Source organism: Sorex araneus, chromosome 5, assembly GCF_027595985.1.
Source record: "Sorex araneus isolate mSorAra2 chromosome 5, mSorAra2.pri, whole genome shotgun sequence".
Lineage (NCBI taxonomy): Eukaryota > Metazoa > Chordata > Mammalia > Eulipotyphla > Soricidae > Sorex > Sorex araneus.
The window spans coordinates 172,371,188-172,388,386 of NC_073306.1; the positions used below are offsets into that span (position 1 = coordinate 172,371,188).

The following is a 17,199-nucleotide window of genomic DNA, read 5'->3' on the forward strand; positions in this document are numbered from 1 at the left end:
TTTGAATGAACTTCTGAAACGTTTTTTTCTTTTTGGGTCACACCTGGCAATGCACAGGGGTTACTCCTGGCTCTGCACTCGGGAATTACTCCTGGTGGTGCTCAGGGGATCATACGGGATGCTGGGAATTGAACCCAGGTTGTCTGAGTACAAGGCAAATGCCCTACCTGCTGTGCTATCGCTCCAGCCCCTTCTGAAACTCTTAAGCCTAAATGTCTAGGTGTTTATGATAGTCATCCTTCAATAATTGCGGAATTATTTTTAGGAAGTACCTTGAGCTGGGGGTGTGGCTCAGTGCTCAAGGTCGTGCCTTGAATGCATGAGTTCCTGGGTTTGATATCTCTCTCTCTGTGTCCCTTCCCCTCCTTCTCCTCCTTTTCCCTCCTCTCCCTCCTCCCTCTCCTCCCTCTCTCCTTGTAACTACTGTTAACTGCTGTTACTTCCATTAATTGGTTTTTCTTAGCTTTTCCTTCAAAGCTAATCTAGGGGCTGGAGTGATAGTACAGCGGGTAGGGTGTTTGCCTTGCACATGGCCAACCTGGGTTTGATCCCCGGCATCCCATATGGTCCCCCAAGCAGTGCCAGAAGTAATTCCTGATTGCAGAGCCAGGAGTAACCCCTGAGCATTGCTGGGTGTGACCCAGAAAGCAAAAAACAAAAAAGAACTAATCTAGGAGGCTGAAGAGATAGTACGGGCACTAAGATGCTTGCCTTAGGGCCAGCAGACCTCTCTCTCTTTTGATCCTGAGTATAGTCCACTGTGGCTAAACCATGCACTCCCTCTACCCGCACTCAAAACCCCTCCCCTACTCCCAGACACACAGCCTTCTAGATTTCATCTAAAATATTTATGTGTTTCCTGGGTACAAGAAGAGAAAAATGTTTTACTTTACTTTCCTGTATTTCTTTGCCTAAAGGAATTTCCATCTATGTTGGGGGGGGTGCCAGGCGGGATGCGGAGGCCATTTAAAAAGATAGTATGTCAGCTTGTCTTCTGCGTTGCTCCATTCACCTAGGTAAAGTCATGTAAGTGTAGACTTTTTTTAATCTGAGGATTTTACTCTCCCACAATTTTGTTTAAACTACATGGTTGGTTTTGTTCAGGTTTTTTTTTTTTTTTTTTTCTGTTGTCTTAACTGTGCTTTGTATTTTAGGTCCGGTTTATCACTAAAATATGGCATCCTAATATTAGTTCCGTCACAGGGGCTATTTGCTTGGATATCCTGAAAGATCAATGGTAAGAGATTTTTACTTCTCTCATATATCAATTTTAAGATCTGTGTAGTTATTAAACGTGTGATTGTCTCAATATACAAGCATACATTACACTATATTATTTAGGCAACAGTTTAGAACTGGCTTTAAGTTTATAGCGAAAATATGTTGCAATCAGACTATAAAATAGCTAGTGACCTTCTGGGCCGTGTCACTGCTAGTTTGAAACAACACATTTATTCTCAGAGAGATAATCTTGAGTACTCAAGTAATCAGATCTGTTTTAATGAGATAGAGACAAAGAAGTATTAAAAGTTCTGTTGACTGCTGGAGCAATAGTACAATAGGTAGTTTGCCTTGTACACAGCCAACCCTGGTTTTCTCCACGGTATCCCATATGGTCCCCCAAGCAACATTCAGAGTAATTCCTGAGTGCAGAGCTAGGAGTAACTTCCAAGAATTTCTGGATATGGTCAAAAAAAGTTGAGTGGTGTTCTCAATTACAAAAGTTATTGGGGGCGGGGGGACAAATAATAATACAGTGGGTAGGGTGCTGACCTTATGCACCTGGCCCAGATTGGATCCCTGGAACCCTGAGTGGTTCTGAACCTGGCAGTCCAGGTATGGCCCATAAAGAAGGACCCTACTTTGTGGTCCTTCTATATATTTAGTCTGATTTTATTTTCGCCTAGTGTTGTGTGGTTGATGGCAGTGCCCAGGAGTTACTCCTGGTGGGCTTCAGGTCGTGTAGGAAGCTTATGTTGATCTGGGTCTGCCGCATATAAGGCAGATGCCTACCCATTGTACTATCCCTTGGGCCCCTGAACTAGTCTTTGTTTGTTTGTTTGTTTGGCTTTTTGGGTCACAGCCAGCGATGCTTAGGGGTTACTCCTGACTCTGTACTCAGGAATCATTCCTGGCAGTGCTTGGGGGACCATATGGGATGCTGGGGATCAAACCAGGTCGACTGCATGCAAGGCAAACGCCCTACCCACTGTACTCTCACTCTGGCCCCCTGACCTAGTGTTTCAATACTTACGAAGGTTTAAGTTTTGGATCTGCGAGTTGGCTTGTGTTTGGGGGGTGGGGGTGGGGGGTCAGGATGCACACTCAATAATTCTCAGGTTTTTCCTGGCTCTACACTCAGGAATTACTCCTGGTAGTGCTCAGGAGACCATATGGGTTGCTGGGGATTGAACCCAGGTCAGCTGTGTGCAGAGCACTCTCCCAACTGGACTGTTGGTCTAGCCCACTTCACCGTATCTGAAAAAGTAATTAATCTTTCCTTAAGAGAGCTGTTGAGGATTAAATGAGTCATTTGATGTAGTTAGTCAGCTGTGTGTGGTTCAGTTCAAGACCCTGGGTGTAATCCCTCATGTGTAATCAGGAGTTTCTCCTAATGGTACCAGGGATGCAGGGATCAAACCCAGATTGCTTCTGTGCAAGGGAAGCGCCCTACCCTCTCTAATATTTCTCCATCCCCTGGTATCTTACTACTAATCTCTTAACACTGCCACCCCAACCCCAACCCCTGTGTTTTTGTTGTTGTTGTTTTGCCTTTTGGTCACAGCAGATGATGCTCAGGCGTCCCTCCTGGCTCTGCACTCAGGAATTACTTTTGGCAGTGCTTATGGGGTGCTGAAGATCTAACCTGGATCAGCCTCGTGCAAGGCAAATGCCCTATCTGCTGTACTATCGCTCTGGCCCTTCTTTGCCTAATTTTTAGTTAAACTTTCTCATTCTGTATAAGTAAAATCATAAGAGAAAGAATAACAATGTATAAAAATGCAGTTGAATAGGAAAAAGATAATTATTTTCCATTTAAGAAAGGAAGTCTCTGTTGTACTTCCTGTCTCGGAATTTATTCTCATACTTCCCTGTTTCTGCATTTATTCTCAGTATCTCTTTGTTGTTGTGGGGGAGGGCACAACTGGCTCTACTCAGAGATGAAACCAGGTCACCAGATAGGCAAGCATACACTGTGCTATCTAGGTAGCTCTAAATCATAACATTTATCTTTTTATTTTTGGCTCTATTTAACATGTCTTAAGGACTAAACCCTGTTGTAAACATGTTGTGAAGTTTTCTTTGTTTTTTACAATTTAAACCAGAATTGTGGGTGTAGAAGCATGCTTATTTAGTTGGGGGCTTTCCCAGTGATGCTCAGGGATTGCGCTATTGAGAAAAATGTGAGGGATGTGAGGGAATGTTTGAAAGACAATAGAGGCTTCTACAGAGTGGAAATAGGCAAGCAAAGAAACACGGAGACAAGCATGTGAGATACGTGTTCAGGGGAGAACATGGGCTTCAAGAGCAAGTTGGAAAGTAATTATTTTATTTATTTATTTATTTATTTATTTGCTTTTTGGGTCATACCCAGCAATGCTCAGGGTTACTCCTGGCTCTGCACTCAGGAATTGCTCCTGGCGGTGCTCTGGGGGGACCGAATGGGATGCTGGGAATCGAATACACGTTGGCTGCATGCAAGGCAAATGCCCTACCGACTGTGCTACCCACAATCTCTCCACCTCCTGGACAGTAGTTATTTTAAGGGGCAGTAACTCATTGTCTGATTTATGTCCTTTCATTGGGGATGTGTTTTGGGCCACAGCCATGCTCAGGACTTGCTCCTGACTCTGCTCTAGGGCAACACTCTAAAGAAGTGTTCGTTCTGCTCTTTCGCAGGTGGGGGTGGATGGTATACCTGGTGGTGCTGAGGATCAGAAACTGGTCTCCTGGGGCTGGAGCGATAGCACAGTGGGTAGGGCGTTTGCCTTGCACGCGGCCGACCCGGGTTCGATCCCCGGCATCCCATATGGTCCCCCAAGCACCGCCAGGAGTAATTCCTGAGTGCAAAGCCAGGAGTAACCCCTGAGCATTGCTGGGTGTGACCCAAAAAGCAAAAAAAAAAAAAAAAAAAAGAAACTGGTCTCCTGACACAAAGCTTGCACTAATTCCTCTTAGCTCTCTCTGGTCCCCCTTTCGTTTGAGGTCAGGAGGGACTTGGCATGCAGTTCTCAAGGGTCCTGGAGGCCCTTTCCCGTGGCACCCAGCAGTACTTGGAGGGGCTGCACGATGCAGGGTATGATCCAGGGATACAGCACACGAGTCTCACTCCTGCACATCTCTCTGCAACCCCACCCCTATCAAATTCATTTTGTTTTAGTTCTCTGTTAATCTCCGGGGGCGGGGGGCTTACCCAGTGATGCACAGGGGTTGCTTCTGGCTCTGCACTTGGAAAGTATTCCTGGTGGTGCATGAGGAATTGTATGGGATGCTGGGGGTCGAGCCTGGGTCAGTCTTGTGCAAGGAAAGCACATTACCCAGTATACTGTCTCTCTGGTCCTTTGATGTTAATCTCAGCGTATCTGTGGTTTGTTTTATGGTTGGTTTCATACCAACCAGTGCTCTTGGACTGGAGCTTTAGCACAGCAGGCAGGGAGTTTTCCTTGCACACGGCCAACCCGGGTTCGATTCCTCTGTCTCCCTCCTCTCGGAGAGCCCGGCAAGCTACCGAGGGCATCCCACCCGCACGGCAGAGCCTGGCAGGCTACCCGTGGCATATTTGATAAAAACAGTAACAAGAAGTCTCACAATGGAAAAGTTACTGGTGCCCACTCGAGCAAATCGATGAACAACGGGACTCCAGTGCTACCAACCAGTGCTCAGTGGCTACTATTGACTTGGTGCTCAGGAGTCACTCTTGGTGGTGTCGGTTACTGAGCCAGTGGCTTCTGCAAGCAAAGTCATGTGCTCCAACCCTTTCAGCTATTTTTCCAGTCCATTTCCAGAAATCCTGGATGTTAGATACCACAAAAAGAAAACAGTAAAAGGCCTGGAGGAATACACAGGGCCTTGCAAATATGTGTTTTTTTTAAAACCTTTTATTGAAACTCACTGTGCTATAGACCCTTACAAAACTGTTTATGATTGGATTTCAGTCAAACCGTATTCCAATACCCATCCCTCCACCAATGAACATTTCCCAGTACCAGTGTACCCAGGTTCCCTCCCATCACCCCCCACCCTTCAGCCCCTGCCTGCCTCTATGGCAGCCACTTCTCTTTCCCCCCCCCCACCCCCTGTTTCTGTCTACTCTTGGGCATTGTGGTTTGCAATAATTGATACTGAAACGTTCTCAAGAAAATCCTGGGGCTGGAGTGATAGCACAATGGGTAGGGCGTTTACCTTGCACTCGGCTGACCCGGGTTCGATTCCCAGCACCCCATATGGTTCCCTGAGCACCACCAGGAGTAATTCCTGAGTGCAGAGCCAGGAGTAACCCCTGTGCATTGCCAGGTGTGACCCAGAAAGCAAAAAAAAAAAAGAAAAGAAAATCCCTTTACCTGCTTTTTTTTTCCTTTTTGGGTCACACCAGGCAATGCACAAGGGTCATTCCTGGCTCTGCACTCAGGAATTACTCCTGGCGGTGCTCAGGGGACCATATGGGATGCTGGGAATCGAACCCAGGTCAGCCGCGTGCAAGGCAAACGCCCTACCAGCTGTGCTATCGCTCCAGCTCATCAGTTCTAGTTTTCTGAGAAACGTCCATATTGTTTTCCAAAAAGGCTGGACCAGTCGTCGTTCTCACCAACAGTGAAGGAGAGTCCTTTTCTCCCCACATCCACTCCAACACCAGTGGCTTTTTTTCCTTTGGTTGTGTGCCAGTCTCTGTGGTGTGAGTTGATACCTCATTGTTGTTTTGATCTGTATCTTCCTGATAATGATGAAGAGCATTTTTTCATGTGCTTTTGGCCATTCAAATTTCTTCTTAGAGAAAGTTTCTATTTATTTCATATCATTTTCTTGTGGGATTGGATTTTTCTTGTAGGGTTCAACTGGTGCCTTGTATATCTTTGATATTAACCCCTTATCAAAAGGGTATTGGGTAAGTATTCTTTCCCATTCCATAGGCTGTGTTTGTATCCTGGTCATTTTCTTTTGAAGTGCAGAGGCTTGTTAGTTTAATGTGGTCCCATTTGTTTATCTTTGCTTCCACTTGCTTGTTCAGGGGTCTTTATCTTTGAAGATACCGTTAGCTTCAATATTGTGGAGGGTTTTGCCAACCGTGTCTTCAGTGTGTGCCTTGTATGCACAGAACCTCGTGCAGAGCACCCTGTCTGCTGTACCCAACTTGGCCTAATTTTTAATTAAACTTTCTCATTCTGTGTAAGTAACATAAAGCCGTGCTGGTGGCTGGAACTCTGCTGTTTGAACCTGGCAGCTATTCTGCTTATGATCCCCCGTGCGACAGATCGATGATCTGTGAACCGCCAGCCAGCACAACAACTAGAAAAATATGTGTGAGCAGAGACCCCAGTAGGTCCCACAACCATACCTTTGTGTCTCAACTAAGAGTGCTCAGAGCATGTGTGCAAGCCCCACATCTTAGCAAATGCAGGCTTTGGTGTTTCTTGTGCTAAGTGTGGTAGCGTCACAGTCTGGCATGTAGCCCCAGCAAGCACCTTGGCTGGGTGTCTGTTGGCAGCAGCAACAGCTCAAAGCAAGGTTCTTGTTTTATGATAATGCAGAGCATGGACAAACATTGAAATCACTGAATGTGAACTTTATAAAATTATTCCCGTCATGATTTTACTTTTTTTTTTTTTTTTTTGCTTTTTAGGTCACACCTGGCGATGCACAGGGGTTACTCCTGGCTCATGCACTCAGGAATCACTCCTGGCGGTGCTCAGGGGACCATATGGGATGCTGGGAATCGAACCCGGGTCAGCTGTGTGCAAGGCAAACGCCCTACTACCCCCTGTGCTATCGCTCCAGCCCCCATGATTTTTCTTTGAACTTGCCCTCTTTCTGGTGTTATTGGCGGCAGAAATCATGAGCCTCTCTCTAGTATGACAGGCCCTCTACCACTAGCTATCTTGGGGTCCCCTGTAGAAATTGTTCAGTTGTTTTTTGAGCACTGAGTAGTGCTCAAGGGATACTCCTGTCTCTGCGCTGAGGAATCACTCCTGGTGGGACTCGGGATCACCAGGATGTCAGGATCGAACTCTGGCTGACTGCATGCACGGCAATGGCCTACCTGCTGTGCTCTTTCACCCTAGAATTTTTATTTTTTTTTGGGTTGTGTATAAATAGAATATTGTTCATTCTAAGGGTTTTACAGTTATTGGTTGAAGGTAGCTTGTATAAGCTTTTCAAGCAATTTGAACCTTAATTTAGAAATATAATTTCTAGGGCCGGAGTGATAGCACAACCGGGAGGGCGTTTGCCTTGCACGCGGTCAACCCGGGTTCGATCCCCCGCATCCGATATGGTCCCCCAAACACTGCCAGGAGTAGTTCCTGAGTGCAAAGCCATGAGTAATCCCTGAGCATCGCTGGGTGTGACCCAAAAAGCAAAAAAAAAAAAGAAGAAGAAAAGAAAGAAACATTTCTATTTTCCCAGCCAACTTTTTCAGAATTAGGCATTTTGGTCTGGAGTGGTAGTACAGAGGGTAGCATGTTTGTCTTGAAGACAGCCAACCTGGGTTCGATCCCCCGCATTCCATGTGGTCTCCGAGCACCACGAGGAGTGATTCCTGAGTGCAGAGCCAGGAGTAACCCCTGAAAATCACCGGGTGTGGCCCAAAAAACAAAACCAACAAGCAAACAGTCAGACTTTGGCATTTTCATCTGGAGAGATAGTACAACAGGACCTGAGCCTTGCTAGCCTCCCACATGCGTCCCCCAAGATAGTTTTTATTGAATCATACTTAGAAAGAAGTGAGCAGAGACGAAAGAGGGGACGTGTGTTTAAGAGAACACAGGGCTTTCCATTGTGGAAGCAGGCAAGCGAGAGCATGGACTCAGGAGCAAGCCCAGTTTCTTTCATCTTGGAGTCTGAGACCATATAGTGAAGTTAACCGTTATTCTCCTTTTAACATTTTTCTGCTGTCGCTCCAGATAGGATCCATAGATGGGTTACAATCTCACCCGTGGGGGGTTTTGGTTGTTTTGGTTTTGGACCACGCAGCTGTTTTCAGGGCTTGCTCGGTGCTCAGGGATTGTTTCTGGCAGAGGATCACATGGGGTGCCAGGGATCCACACTGGGGTCGACTGTGAGGCAGATACCTTGCCTGCTGTATTGTCTCTCACCGTCCGCAGCTCTGGATTTTATGGAGACTTACTTTAGTACTCTACTTTGTTAACCTTTTTTTGGGGGGGGTCACACCTGACAATGCACAGAGGTTACTCCTGGCTCTGCACTCAGGAATAATCCCTGGCAGTGCTCAGAGGACCATATGGGATGCTGGGAATCGAACCCAAGTTGGCCGCGTGCAAGGCAAACGCCCTACCCGCTGTGCTATCACTCCAGCCCCTCAGCCCCTACTTTGTTAACCTTAAAAGGACCTTCATTCTTGTAGTAATTGAGGAATTCCCCTAGTTTTTTAAGTGTTCTAACTACGTTCTTTTCCCCTCCTCCCCCACTCCATGCCGAGTTCTTTACTTCTTTCATCATCTCTAAAAGGATAGATTGGTCAAGGAATAAAAAGCTACTATGAATGTAAAGCCACTTTTACTTTACTGGTTCTGCAGAATAAATAGCCTTGCTTAATTAAGTTGTAATGTGCCATGACAGAACTTGTGAAGTTTGAAAGTAAATGGGTATTTACTTTAGAGTATCATGAAGAAAAGTTTCACAGGACCAGAGTGATTTGTACAGTGTAGGGCATTAGCCTTGCACACGACCAGCTGGGTTTGATTCCCAGGACCCCATATGATCCCCTGAACCTGCCAGGAGTGATCCATGAGTGCAGAGCCAGAAGTAAGCCCTAAGCACCACTGTGTGTATGTGTGTTCTCCCCTCCCCAACTCCCAAAAATATGGTTTCGTGGATTTACTACTGTCACCGACAATCTGTATTCCTGACCCACTTTTTAAAAAAATGAATTTTAGCGCCAAAGAGACAGTCTAGCAGATAAGGCACATGCCTTGCATGTGATCCACCCAGGTTTGAAACTGCACTATATAACATCCCATGAGCCCTCCTGGGTATGGCCCAGAACCCCACATAATACTGTAAGTATATTAAAAGTTTGTAAATAAAGAATGGGGGCCACAGGGCACACTGCTGGTGGGGCTTGGCCGTATGAGGTGCGAGAGATTCCAAACCTGGTCTGCTGCTTGCAAGCGAAGTGTTCTGCCTGCTGCAAAAGCACTTTTGTCCAAACTACGTGATTTTTGTTTAATGATATGTTTTCATTTAGAAAAGTTTCACTTTGGGGGCTGGAGCAATAAATAGCACAGCAGGTAGGGTGTTTGCTTTGCAGGCGGTCGACCTGGGTTCGATCCCTGGCATCCCATATGGTTCCCCAAGCATCACCAGGAGTAATTCCTGAGTGCAAAGCCAGGAGTAACCCCTATGCATCGCCGGGTGTGACCCAAAAAGCAAAAAATAAAATAAAATAAAAAACAAAAAATGAGAAAATGTCCACTTTGTTGTTCTCACATAGAGCTTTCTTACCTAATTTTAATTGTCTTTAAACACCAGGGCAGCAGCGATGACTCTGCGCACGGTATTATTGTCATTGCAAGCACTGTTGGCGGCTGCAGAACCCGATGATCCTCAAGATGCAGTGGTAGCAAATCAAGTAAGATGACTGCTTTGCGGCGGGGCGGGGTGGGGCCTTCCGGGGTGATGCCGAGGTCTCCTGCTGCAGAGTATGTGCTCCAGCCCTTTGCGCTACCTCCCTGGCCCCAAGGTAGCCAGTCCTGTCTGCATGACTGTCACCTTTAGTAACTGACTTTATAACACAGGGGCGAATACGTCCATTGGAACGCAATTTCAGAGTGGTTTCCTTTCTTCTCCTTTTGCTCACGATTGAGTTTCAGGCATACTTTGTTCCAACACCAGTTCCTTCACCAGTGTCCCCAGTTCCCTCCCATCCCCCCAGCCTGCCTTCCTGGCAGGCACCCCTCCCCGCTCCCACGCCAGCCCTGTGGTTCCTAGTACTGTACTGGTAGGGTTTCCTGCCCATGACTGCCCCCCATCCTGTTCGCCCCTCCAGTGTGCAGTTCCTACTGAAGATCAGTGCCCATTTACTTATCTTCCTCTCTTCTGTAAACAACTTGTAAGTCATAGTTTCAGATAAGCAGTGTTAAGTGACATAATCTGCATGAAAACCAGTCACATTTTAACAATTTATATTAAATTAGTTTTATTTAGGAAACCAGATTTTTAGGAACTTAAGTTCATTGTCTAATAATATTTAATATTGTTACTACTGTCATGTCAATCGATTTTTTTTCCTCCTCTTATAGTACAAACAAAACCCTGAAATGTTCAAACAGACAGCTCGACTCTGGGCACATGTGTATGCTGGAGCGCCAGTTTCTAGTCCAGAATATACAAAAAAAATAGAAAATTTATGTGCTATGGGCTTTGATAGGGTAAGTACATAAATGCACGTTGATTTTATATAACTTGATTTATAAATTATTGTTGATGAATTTCAGGAAATTTAAGTCTAGTTTGATGAACTTGCTGGGGGGGTTGGTGTGGGTGGGTTTTTTAATTATTATTTTTATTTTTTTAATGAGTTCTCAACATATAGTGATTCAGTATTTCATAATCATTTTGATTTGATCTTCTTCCTTCTTTCTCCACAGAATGCAGTAATAGTGGCCTTGTCTTCAAAGTCCTGGGACGTAGAGACTGCAACAGAACTGCTTCTCAGTAACTGAGGCACGGCGCTGCTGGTGGAGTCAGGCTGGCCCCTCTTGAGGCGAATCACCATCTGTTATTTTTAGGATTCTGCATAGATTTCTTTTAAACTGGCATTCTTGCCTAATGATGTTATCTAGGCACCATTGGAGACTGAAAAAAAAAATCCCTGCTATGTAAATAAAGCTAATTAAACGTCTGTGTAAATTTAAAAAGGGGAAATACTTTAATTTTTTTTCTTGATAGTGTAAAAATTCTTTCAGCTAAGCTAAAAACCATGGAAAAAACATGCTACTTTAGTGTTTAGCAGTGTACCAAGACTAGCAAAAGTTTGCTTCAGGACTTCGTTGAATAATTAAGACAATATTTTGAGTGTGTCAGGGCCATTCCGACTGTTGGTGTTGCATCCCAGCTACCTACTGTTTCTACCATGGATCTCTGTGCCTGTGACTTGACTTGCATGCTTGTACTTGACTTAGGATGGTAGCTGAAGAGACCACCATTTTAAGCATTTGAGAATTCTAACCTATAAAATTTATTCAGAATTGAATATGGTGACCTATTCAGAGCCTTTTGTCCTTGTCAACAGACTGGGACACCATATGTTTTCCCCCCCTCACCACACAGCTAATATTCTAAGAGCAATTTTCTCTATATTTCATGAGGAAATACAATGAAGGACCTTATTCTTGCTCCATTTTTAGGTTGTCCATTTGAAATATTTTTGTCACAATTCTCTACTTGGAAAGCTTAAGTAAGATTGTGAAAATGGAGCTACCAATTTTCTCTAGGAAAAGCAGTGAATACTGAATGTTACAGTATTTCCAGATTTAATGAAAAAACCCAACTTAGTTCCTTGGCAAATTTGACATCTGTATTTAAACAGATTTTTGTGTGTGTGTGTGAGATCATTAAAGGAAGAAATCCACTATTAGCAGTTTTTAGCCTAATTTTGGCTGAGACTACTTTTCAAATACTTTAAAAATCACACTTCCACTTATCCCTACCGATTCATGAAAGCTGTGTTGGTGTTTTACTTGTACATACTTCAAATGCACATAGGAATAGAAGTGTGTTATAAAATCTAGCTTTCTTTATGATGTTTCTGATATGAAAATTGAAAACTTTACTTCTTGTATATAGTCAGACTTTCTATTCATATTAAAGTTACATTTCATTCTGAGTTCAAAAGTTTGAAAATTATTAGTTTTGCAAGCTCAAACACTAATGTGACCATTTTATGAAGGTTGAAATGGATTTATGCAGACAGTTCCATACACAGAAACAATTCTTAGTAAATTTTCAGGACCAATATAAAATAATAAAAATGTAATGGAATCAGAATGAATTAAAGCAAGGCTGTATATTGGAAGTCGTCATAGAAGGTTTGCTTTCCTCAAGTGTTATTTATCCTAAGTTATTATCATATGTGTGGGAGAACCATTTTAAATCATTAATTCAGCATAATTTCATTTGACTTCTCAATAATCTTAGAAGCAATAAAAGGACCATTATTAAATAATACTGTAATATTAAAGATGTGAAGGTTCTTCAAGAAACTTGTAAGGCTTTCCTAATCGACAGTAAACTCTTGTAGTTGTATTACTGCAAACTAAGTGCAAGTTGCTATGTTTTTTTGCCCTGTATGTTTCCTTAAGCATAAATTTCTTTATACAATCACCTCCTTTCATTGTTGTAGTTTAGTTACTTTCTAAAGATGCCAAAGGAATCAAGATTTTATTTATTTTAAATAGCTGAAACCATGTACTTTATATTTTGAAGTAAGGTGGGATTGTGTGAACATGTGGATAATTTTGTTTCATTGTTAGAATTTTTTTAGTGAAGGGCAGCTTGGTGACTTTAGTAATGTTTGAATTCTTTCAAATATCTCACATCTCCTCCCAGTTTACTGTTCACCTACATTGCCAGGGTACATTTAATTGTCTTCTGTTCAGACAAAGGAGAGAGAGAACGTAGAGGCTTTCTGCTAAGGTCCGGCAGGTGACTTCCCCGCGGAGGCCGCCGTTCCTTCCCTCTGACACGGTGCAGGCACAGAGAAGGCACAGTGCTGCGGCACGCCCAGGGCCCAGGACATCAGAGCATAACCTCTGGGGAGAGCTTCTCCAGGATGCATTTTCATTCCAGAAATTTACCTCATTTATGTCTAATGTGATGTTCTCTCTCCTTTCCTGGCACACTCCTACTGTCCTCCTGGGCTTTTTGCTGTTGGCCGTTGTTTCTGTGTGTGCTCGTTTCCGTGGGTGCCATGCACGTCTGTGCTCTGCCGCTGAGTGACACTCCTAGCACCTGAGCTTGTTTTTTCCACTTACTCTACATGTAGATTTCTTTTCCTAAGCCTAGAGATCAAGGCAATAGACTTTTTTTTCCTGTGGTCTTGTATCTGCTTGTTAAAAAGACGCTAAAATTTCAGGTACATAGGGAAAAGGTGACCCTGGTAGAAATTTTACAATTTGTCATTTAACAGCCTTCAGAAATGATGTTGGGGGAAAAAACATACTATAATACCTTTTAGGGCAGGCAACCTATTTGTTTAAGTCAATAAGAATTTTATTCTGCCATTTCTTTCCTGAGTATGTGCCTGACTTTTAAAAGAACAAACAACTAGTTGTATTTCATTACAAAATGAATAGCAATTTTCAACCCAAATAAGTGTACAGTAATTGGTATATAAAATATATGAGGAACTTGGTACTGAGTAGATGATCTGAATTAATTCCTTCAAATGTTTGAAATTATAACTGATTTAAAGACACTGAAGGAAATGTTAATGTTTGAATTCAGATTATTTTTTCTTTTTTGAATATTTTGATTTTGAGGAGAAGCATTTATGAAATGAAAGCCAACTTTTTTCCTTTTGGGAGATTTTCACATGTGATTGTTGATGGCACTTAAAAACTATGCAAAATAATCGTTTAAGTATGAAAAAGAATTGGCCGTTAAGTGGATATTACTTTTTTATGCACTACAGAATGCAGCATTTCACATTGTTTGTTTACTAAGCTGCAAATGAGTTTATCAATGTGAAAAGCAGATCTTGCTTTAAGTGTATGCCTGATTTGAGCTTTTAAAAACTTTGTAATAGGAATATGATAATGTTCCTATAATCCTTGTAGCAACACAATATAACACTTAATTTAAAGATTTAAAATTAATTCAGGAAGTGAAGAGTTCGAGCCAGGTATACCTTCTTTTGTACATAGATGGAAACAACATTTGGGTGTCAAAAAAGGAAGCCGTCTGTTTACAGTTAACTTGATTTCACAATTTTTACAAAATGATATATTAATCAATTTTTTCTAGTTCAAGAAATTTTAATTCCAGGGTACAAACCATTAATTTTTTGGCATTTTCACTGTTAGTTTAAAATCAGTGCTTGACATCAGCTCTTTGCTGCGACTGGGGAAGAAGACAACTTGAAGTATTTCCTAGTAAATGGCCTCCCTCCCCAAGTCTGACTTTCCTGCAGTGTCTGCACAGTATGTCACCTGTTCTGTTTGCACTGTTGCAGTATGGGTCAGAACATTGTGGCATAGGGTAGGGGCATACCAGTTTCTCCCCAAGCCCGTTTGTTCCATTACTGCTTTATTGGACTGATCTGTTCCTCATATACCTGTGGTCCTCACCTAAATGTCAGTTGTGAGTGTGTCATCTGCTTGATGACTCCAGCCGTGCTGCTAATGAAGTGTGGCACAGTTTTATCAATTGGTTCAAGGGGGTGAATGGATGCAAATTGCACTGTGCTGTCAAATGATCCTTGTGTGCTTGCTGTTAGCTACTTTTACAGGCATCATAATAAAAGCTAGACTATTTCTTTTTTGGGGGGAAGAGACTTATTTAATGTAATTTAAAGACTTTTCCAATAGAAATGAAATACTATTGAAAATATCTATTTTTCAGCTTTCAGCAACTGATGGTGCTTTGCTGTGGTGTCTGCTGGAAGTCTACTGCCATTCTAGGGACTCTCATGAACCTCACTGGGAAAGGACCTTGCTTGTTAGCTTCTCTAGATCTCTATTCTAAACAATCTGTTAGTGATGACAAATTCTGTAGGAGGGTCTATTCTGAGCCGTTAACTTCCTGTAAGGGGAAAATGGGTGGGTTTCCAGAAAGACCGTTGAAACAGGGTGGGCTGTGGGTGGAGGGTAGGGTATTGTCTTGAGAATTAAAAACTAAAAAACACTTTTGTACACAACTGATTTTTTTAAAAAATAAACACATTTTTAAAGATGTTGAATTTTTTTTCCCCCTTACTGGGAATTCTTAAAAATAAATGCATGCATGTTTTCCCCTTAAAATGGTTTATATTTTCTTTCTGGTTACTCTGTTAAAGACGAGCAGTTAAACAAGGAAGCAAACTATTTTAGGCAAGTAAGTCTTTCAGAAACAAGCTGAAATTGTTTATTCCTGATTAAAGTTATTTGAAAATAGGAATATTGTTTGGTTGGGTACTCAAGGTTTAGCATACTGAAAGTAAAGCTATTTGAGAAAGTCTGGAAAAGAGTGCTATTACGGGGGGTGGGTAGAGTCCTTGTACTGTCCGGTTACCCCTGCCTGTATTAATACTGCATTGGTAGAGCTCATGCTACTGATTTCAAATGATGAAGCTGTCTCTTGGGCATTCAGACTAGCTGTCAGCCACTCTGAGTACCAGTATTAAGTGCTCTCTTCATGAACCTCTTTGCAGCCTCTACATACGTGTTTACGTTATGATGTTCATGCCCCCTCACCCCCATTTACATTGAGTAAAACAAGTTTTTCATCCTTCTCTTCCTATTGTAAATTGTCATTTAATAAGGGTGAGATCCAGCAGGGAGGGGTGTACAAGCCAAGCGCTGTGTAGGGTCTCCTGACCACCACCAGGTAGGCTGTAATCCAAGGCCAGAACCCAGCATCGCGTTGGCATGGTGCTGCCCCGGCCATCGTGATCCTTCCCAGCACCACAGACTTGGGAACGAGCCGCTTGTCACCCTCCAGCGTCCACTGGCCCAGATGGCCAAGTGTTGCCTGGCCAAGTCGTCCTTGTGCCCTTGGAATTCTTGGGAGGCAAAAATAGTCACTTTCCCACAGAGGGTTAAGTTCATAGTTGCGTGATTCTTTGTATAGTGCAAGCTGTTTTCAGATTCATCTTCAAATGCTCTGACATGTCAAGTCAAAAAGACTCCAGTTCTAGATTAAACGCAGGAAGGCAAAAATTTTAAAGGTATGCAAATTCAAAGTAATCGTAGGCTGAGTTTGTTACAACAATTCATTAAGAAGGGGATATTTGGCATACCGCTGCTCAGGGCTTAATCCTGGCTCTGGACTCCGAAGTCCCTACTTGGTAACCAGGAGTCCAACCCAGGTCAACTGCTTGCAGGGCAAGCGCCTTACCTGCTGTACTGTGGCCACTTGTGGAACAATTTTGATAGCAGGTTTTGTTCGTTAGGTTGCCTCCAGATTACTAAGTAATATATACATATCCCTCTATGTTATTCTGGTCTGCAGTTCATCACATTCCTGTTCTTCACTTAGACCTGATATATTTCAACTTTGGGCTGTTGTGCTGAGCTCTGGGGTCCACAGCTGTAAGGCAGGCGCTCTGTCATGGAGTGATACTCCAGACCCTTGACTAACTGCTTGGTTTTTTATTTTTTCTCTCCTTCGAGTTTGAGTCACAGCCAGTCATGCTCAGGTCTTACTCCTGGTTCTGGGCTCTGGGTTACTCCTGGGAGCTCTGGGGACAATGAGGTGCTGATTTCAAACTCGGGTCTGCCCTGTGTAAGGCAAGCACCCTAACTGCTGTACTGTCACTCCAGTCCTAACTTCTTGGTTTTTCTTTTTAGTCGTATCTTCACACTAATAGAGTTTAAGGTCAAGGACAGCCATTAGTACACACAGAAGCATTGTGTATGCAGTGTGATTTTGGGCAACATGCACAGGTTACGGCTGGAGAGATAGCACAGTGGGTAGGGCATTTGGCTTGCATGCGTCCAACCCGGGTTGGATTCCCAGCATCCCATATGGTCCCCTGAGCACCGCCAGGGGTAATTCCTGAGTGCATGAATCAGGAGTAACCCCTGTGCATCGCCAGGTGTGACCCAAAACAAAACAAAAACTTGGAGCTCAGATAAAGAGAAGATAGGGGCGGCATAGCTAGGACAGGGGACTGAGTATTTGTCTTGCTCATGACTTACCTAGGCACCCTGAGCCCCGACAGGAGTTACTGTGAGTGCAGAGCCAGGAGTAAGCCCATTGGGTGTGGTGAGAAAAGATAAAATGAAATATTTAAAAAAATTTTTTTTTCTTTTTGGGCACTGCACG

General features: G+C 43.3%; 1 protein-coding gene across 2 annotated transcripts in view; it reads left to right on the forward strand.

Moving 5' to 3' along the window:
• Positions 1–15,660, forward strand: part of UBE2K (ubiquitin conjugating enzyme E2 K) — a 59,489-nt gene extending 43,829 nt beyond the window's left edge. For both annotated transcript variants that reach the window (XM_055138096.1, XM_055138097.1), the window contains 4 exons: positions 1,155–1,237; positions 9,706–9,805; positions 10,476–10,604; positions 10,824–15,660. In XM_055138096.1, the coding sequence (XP_054994071.1) occupies positions 1,155–1,237; positions 9,706–9,805; positions 10,476–10,604; positions 10,824–10,898 (387 nt within the window). In that variant the 3' untranslated portion in view covers positions 10,899–15,660. The remainder of the gene's footprint in view (positions 1–1,154; positions 1,238–9,705; positions 9,806–10,475; positions 10,605–10,823) is intronic.
• The last annotated feature ends 1,539 nt before the right edge of the window (positions 15,661–17,199 follow it).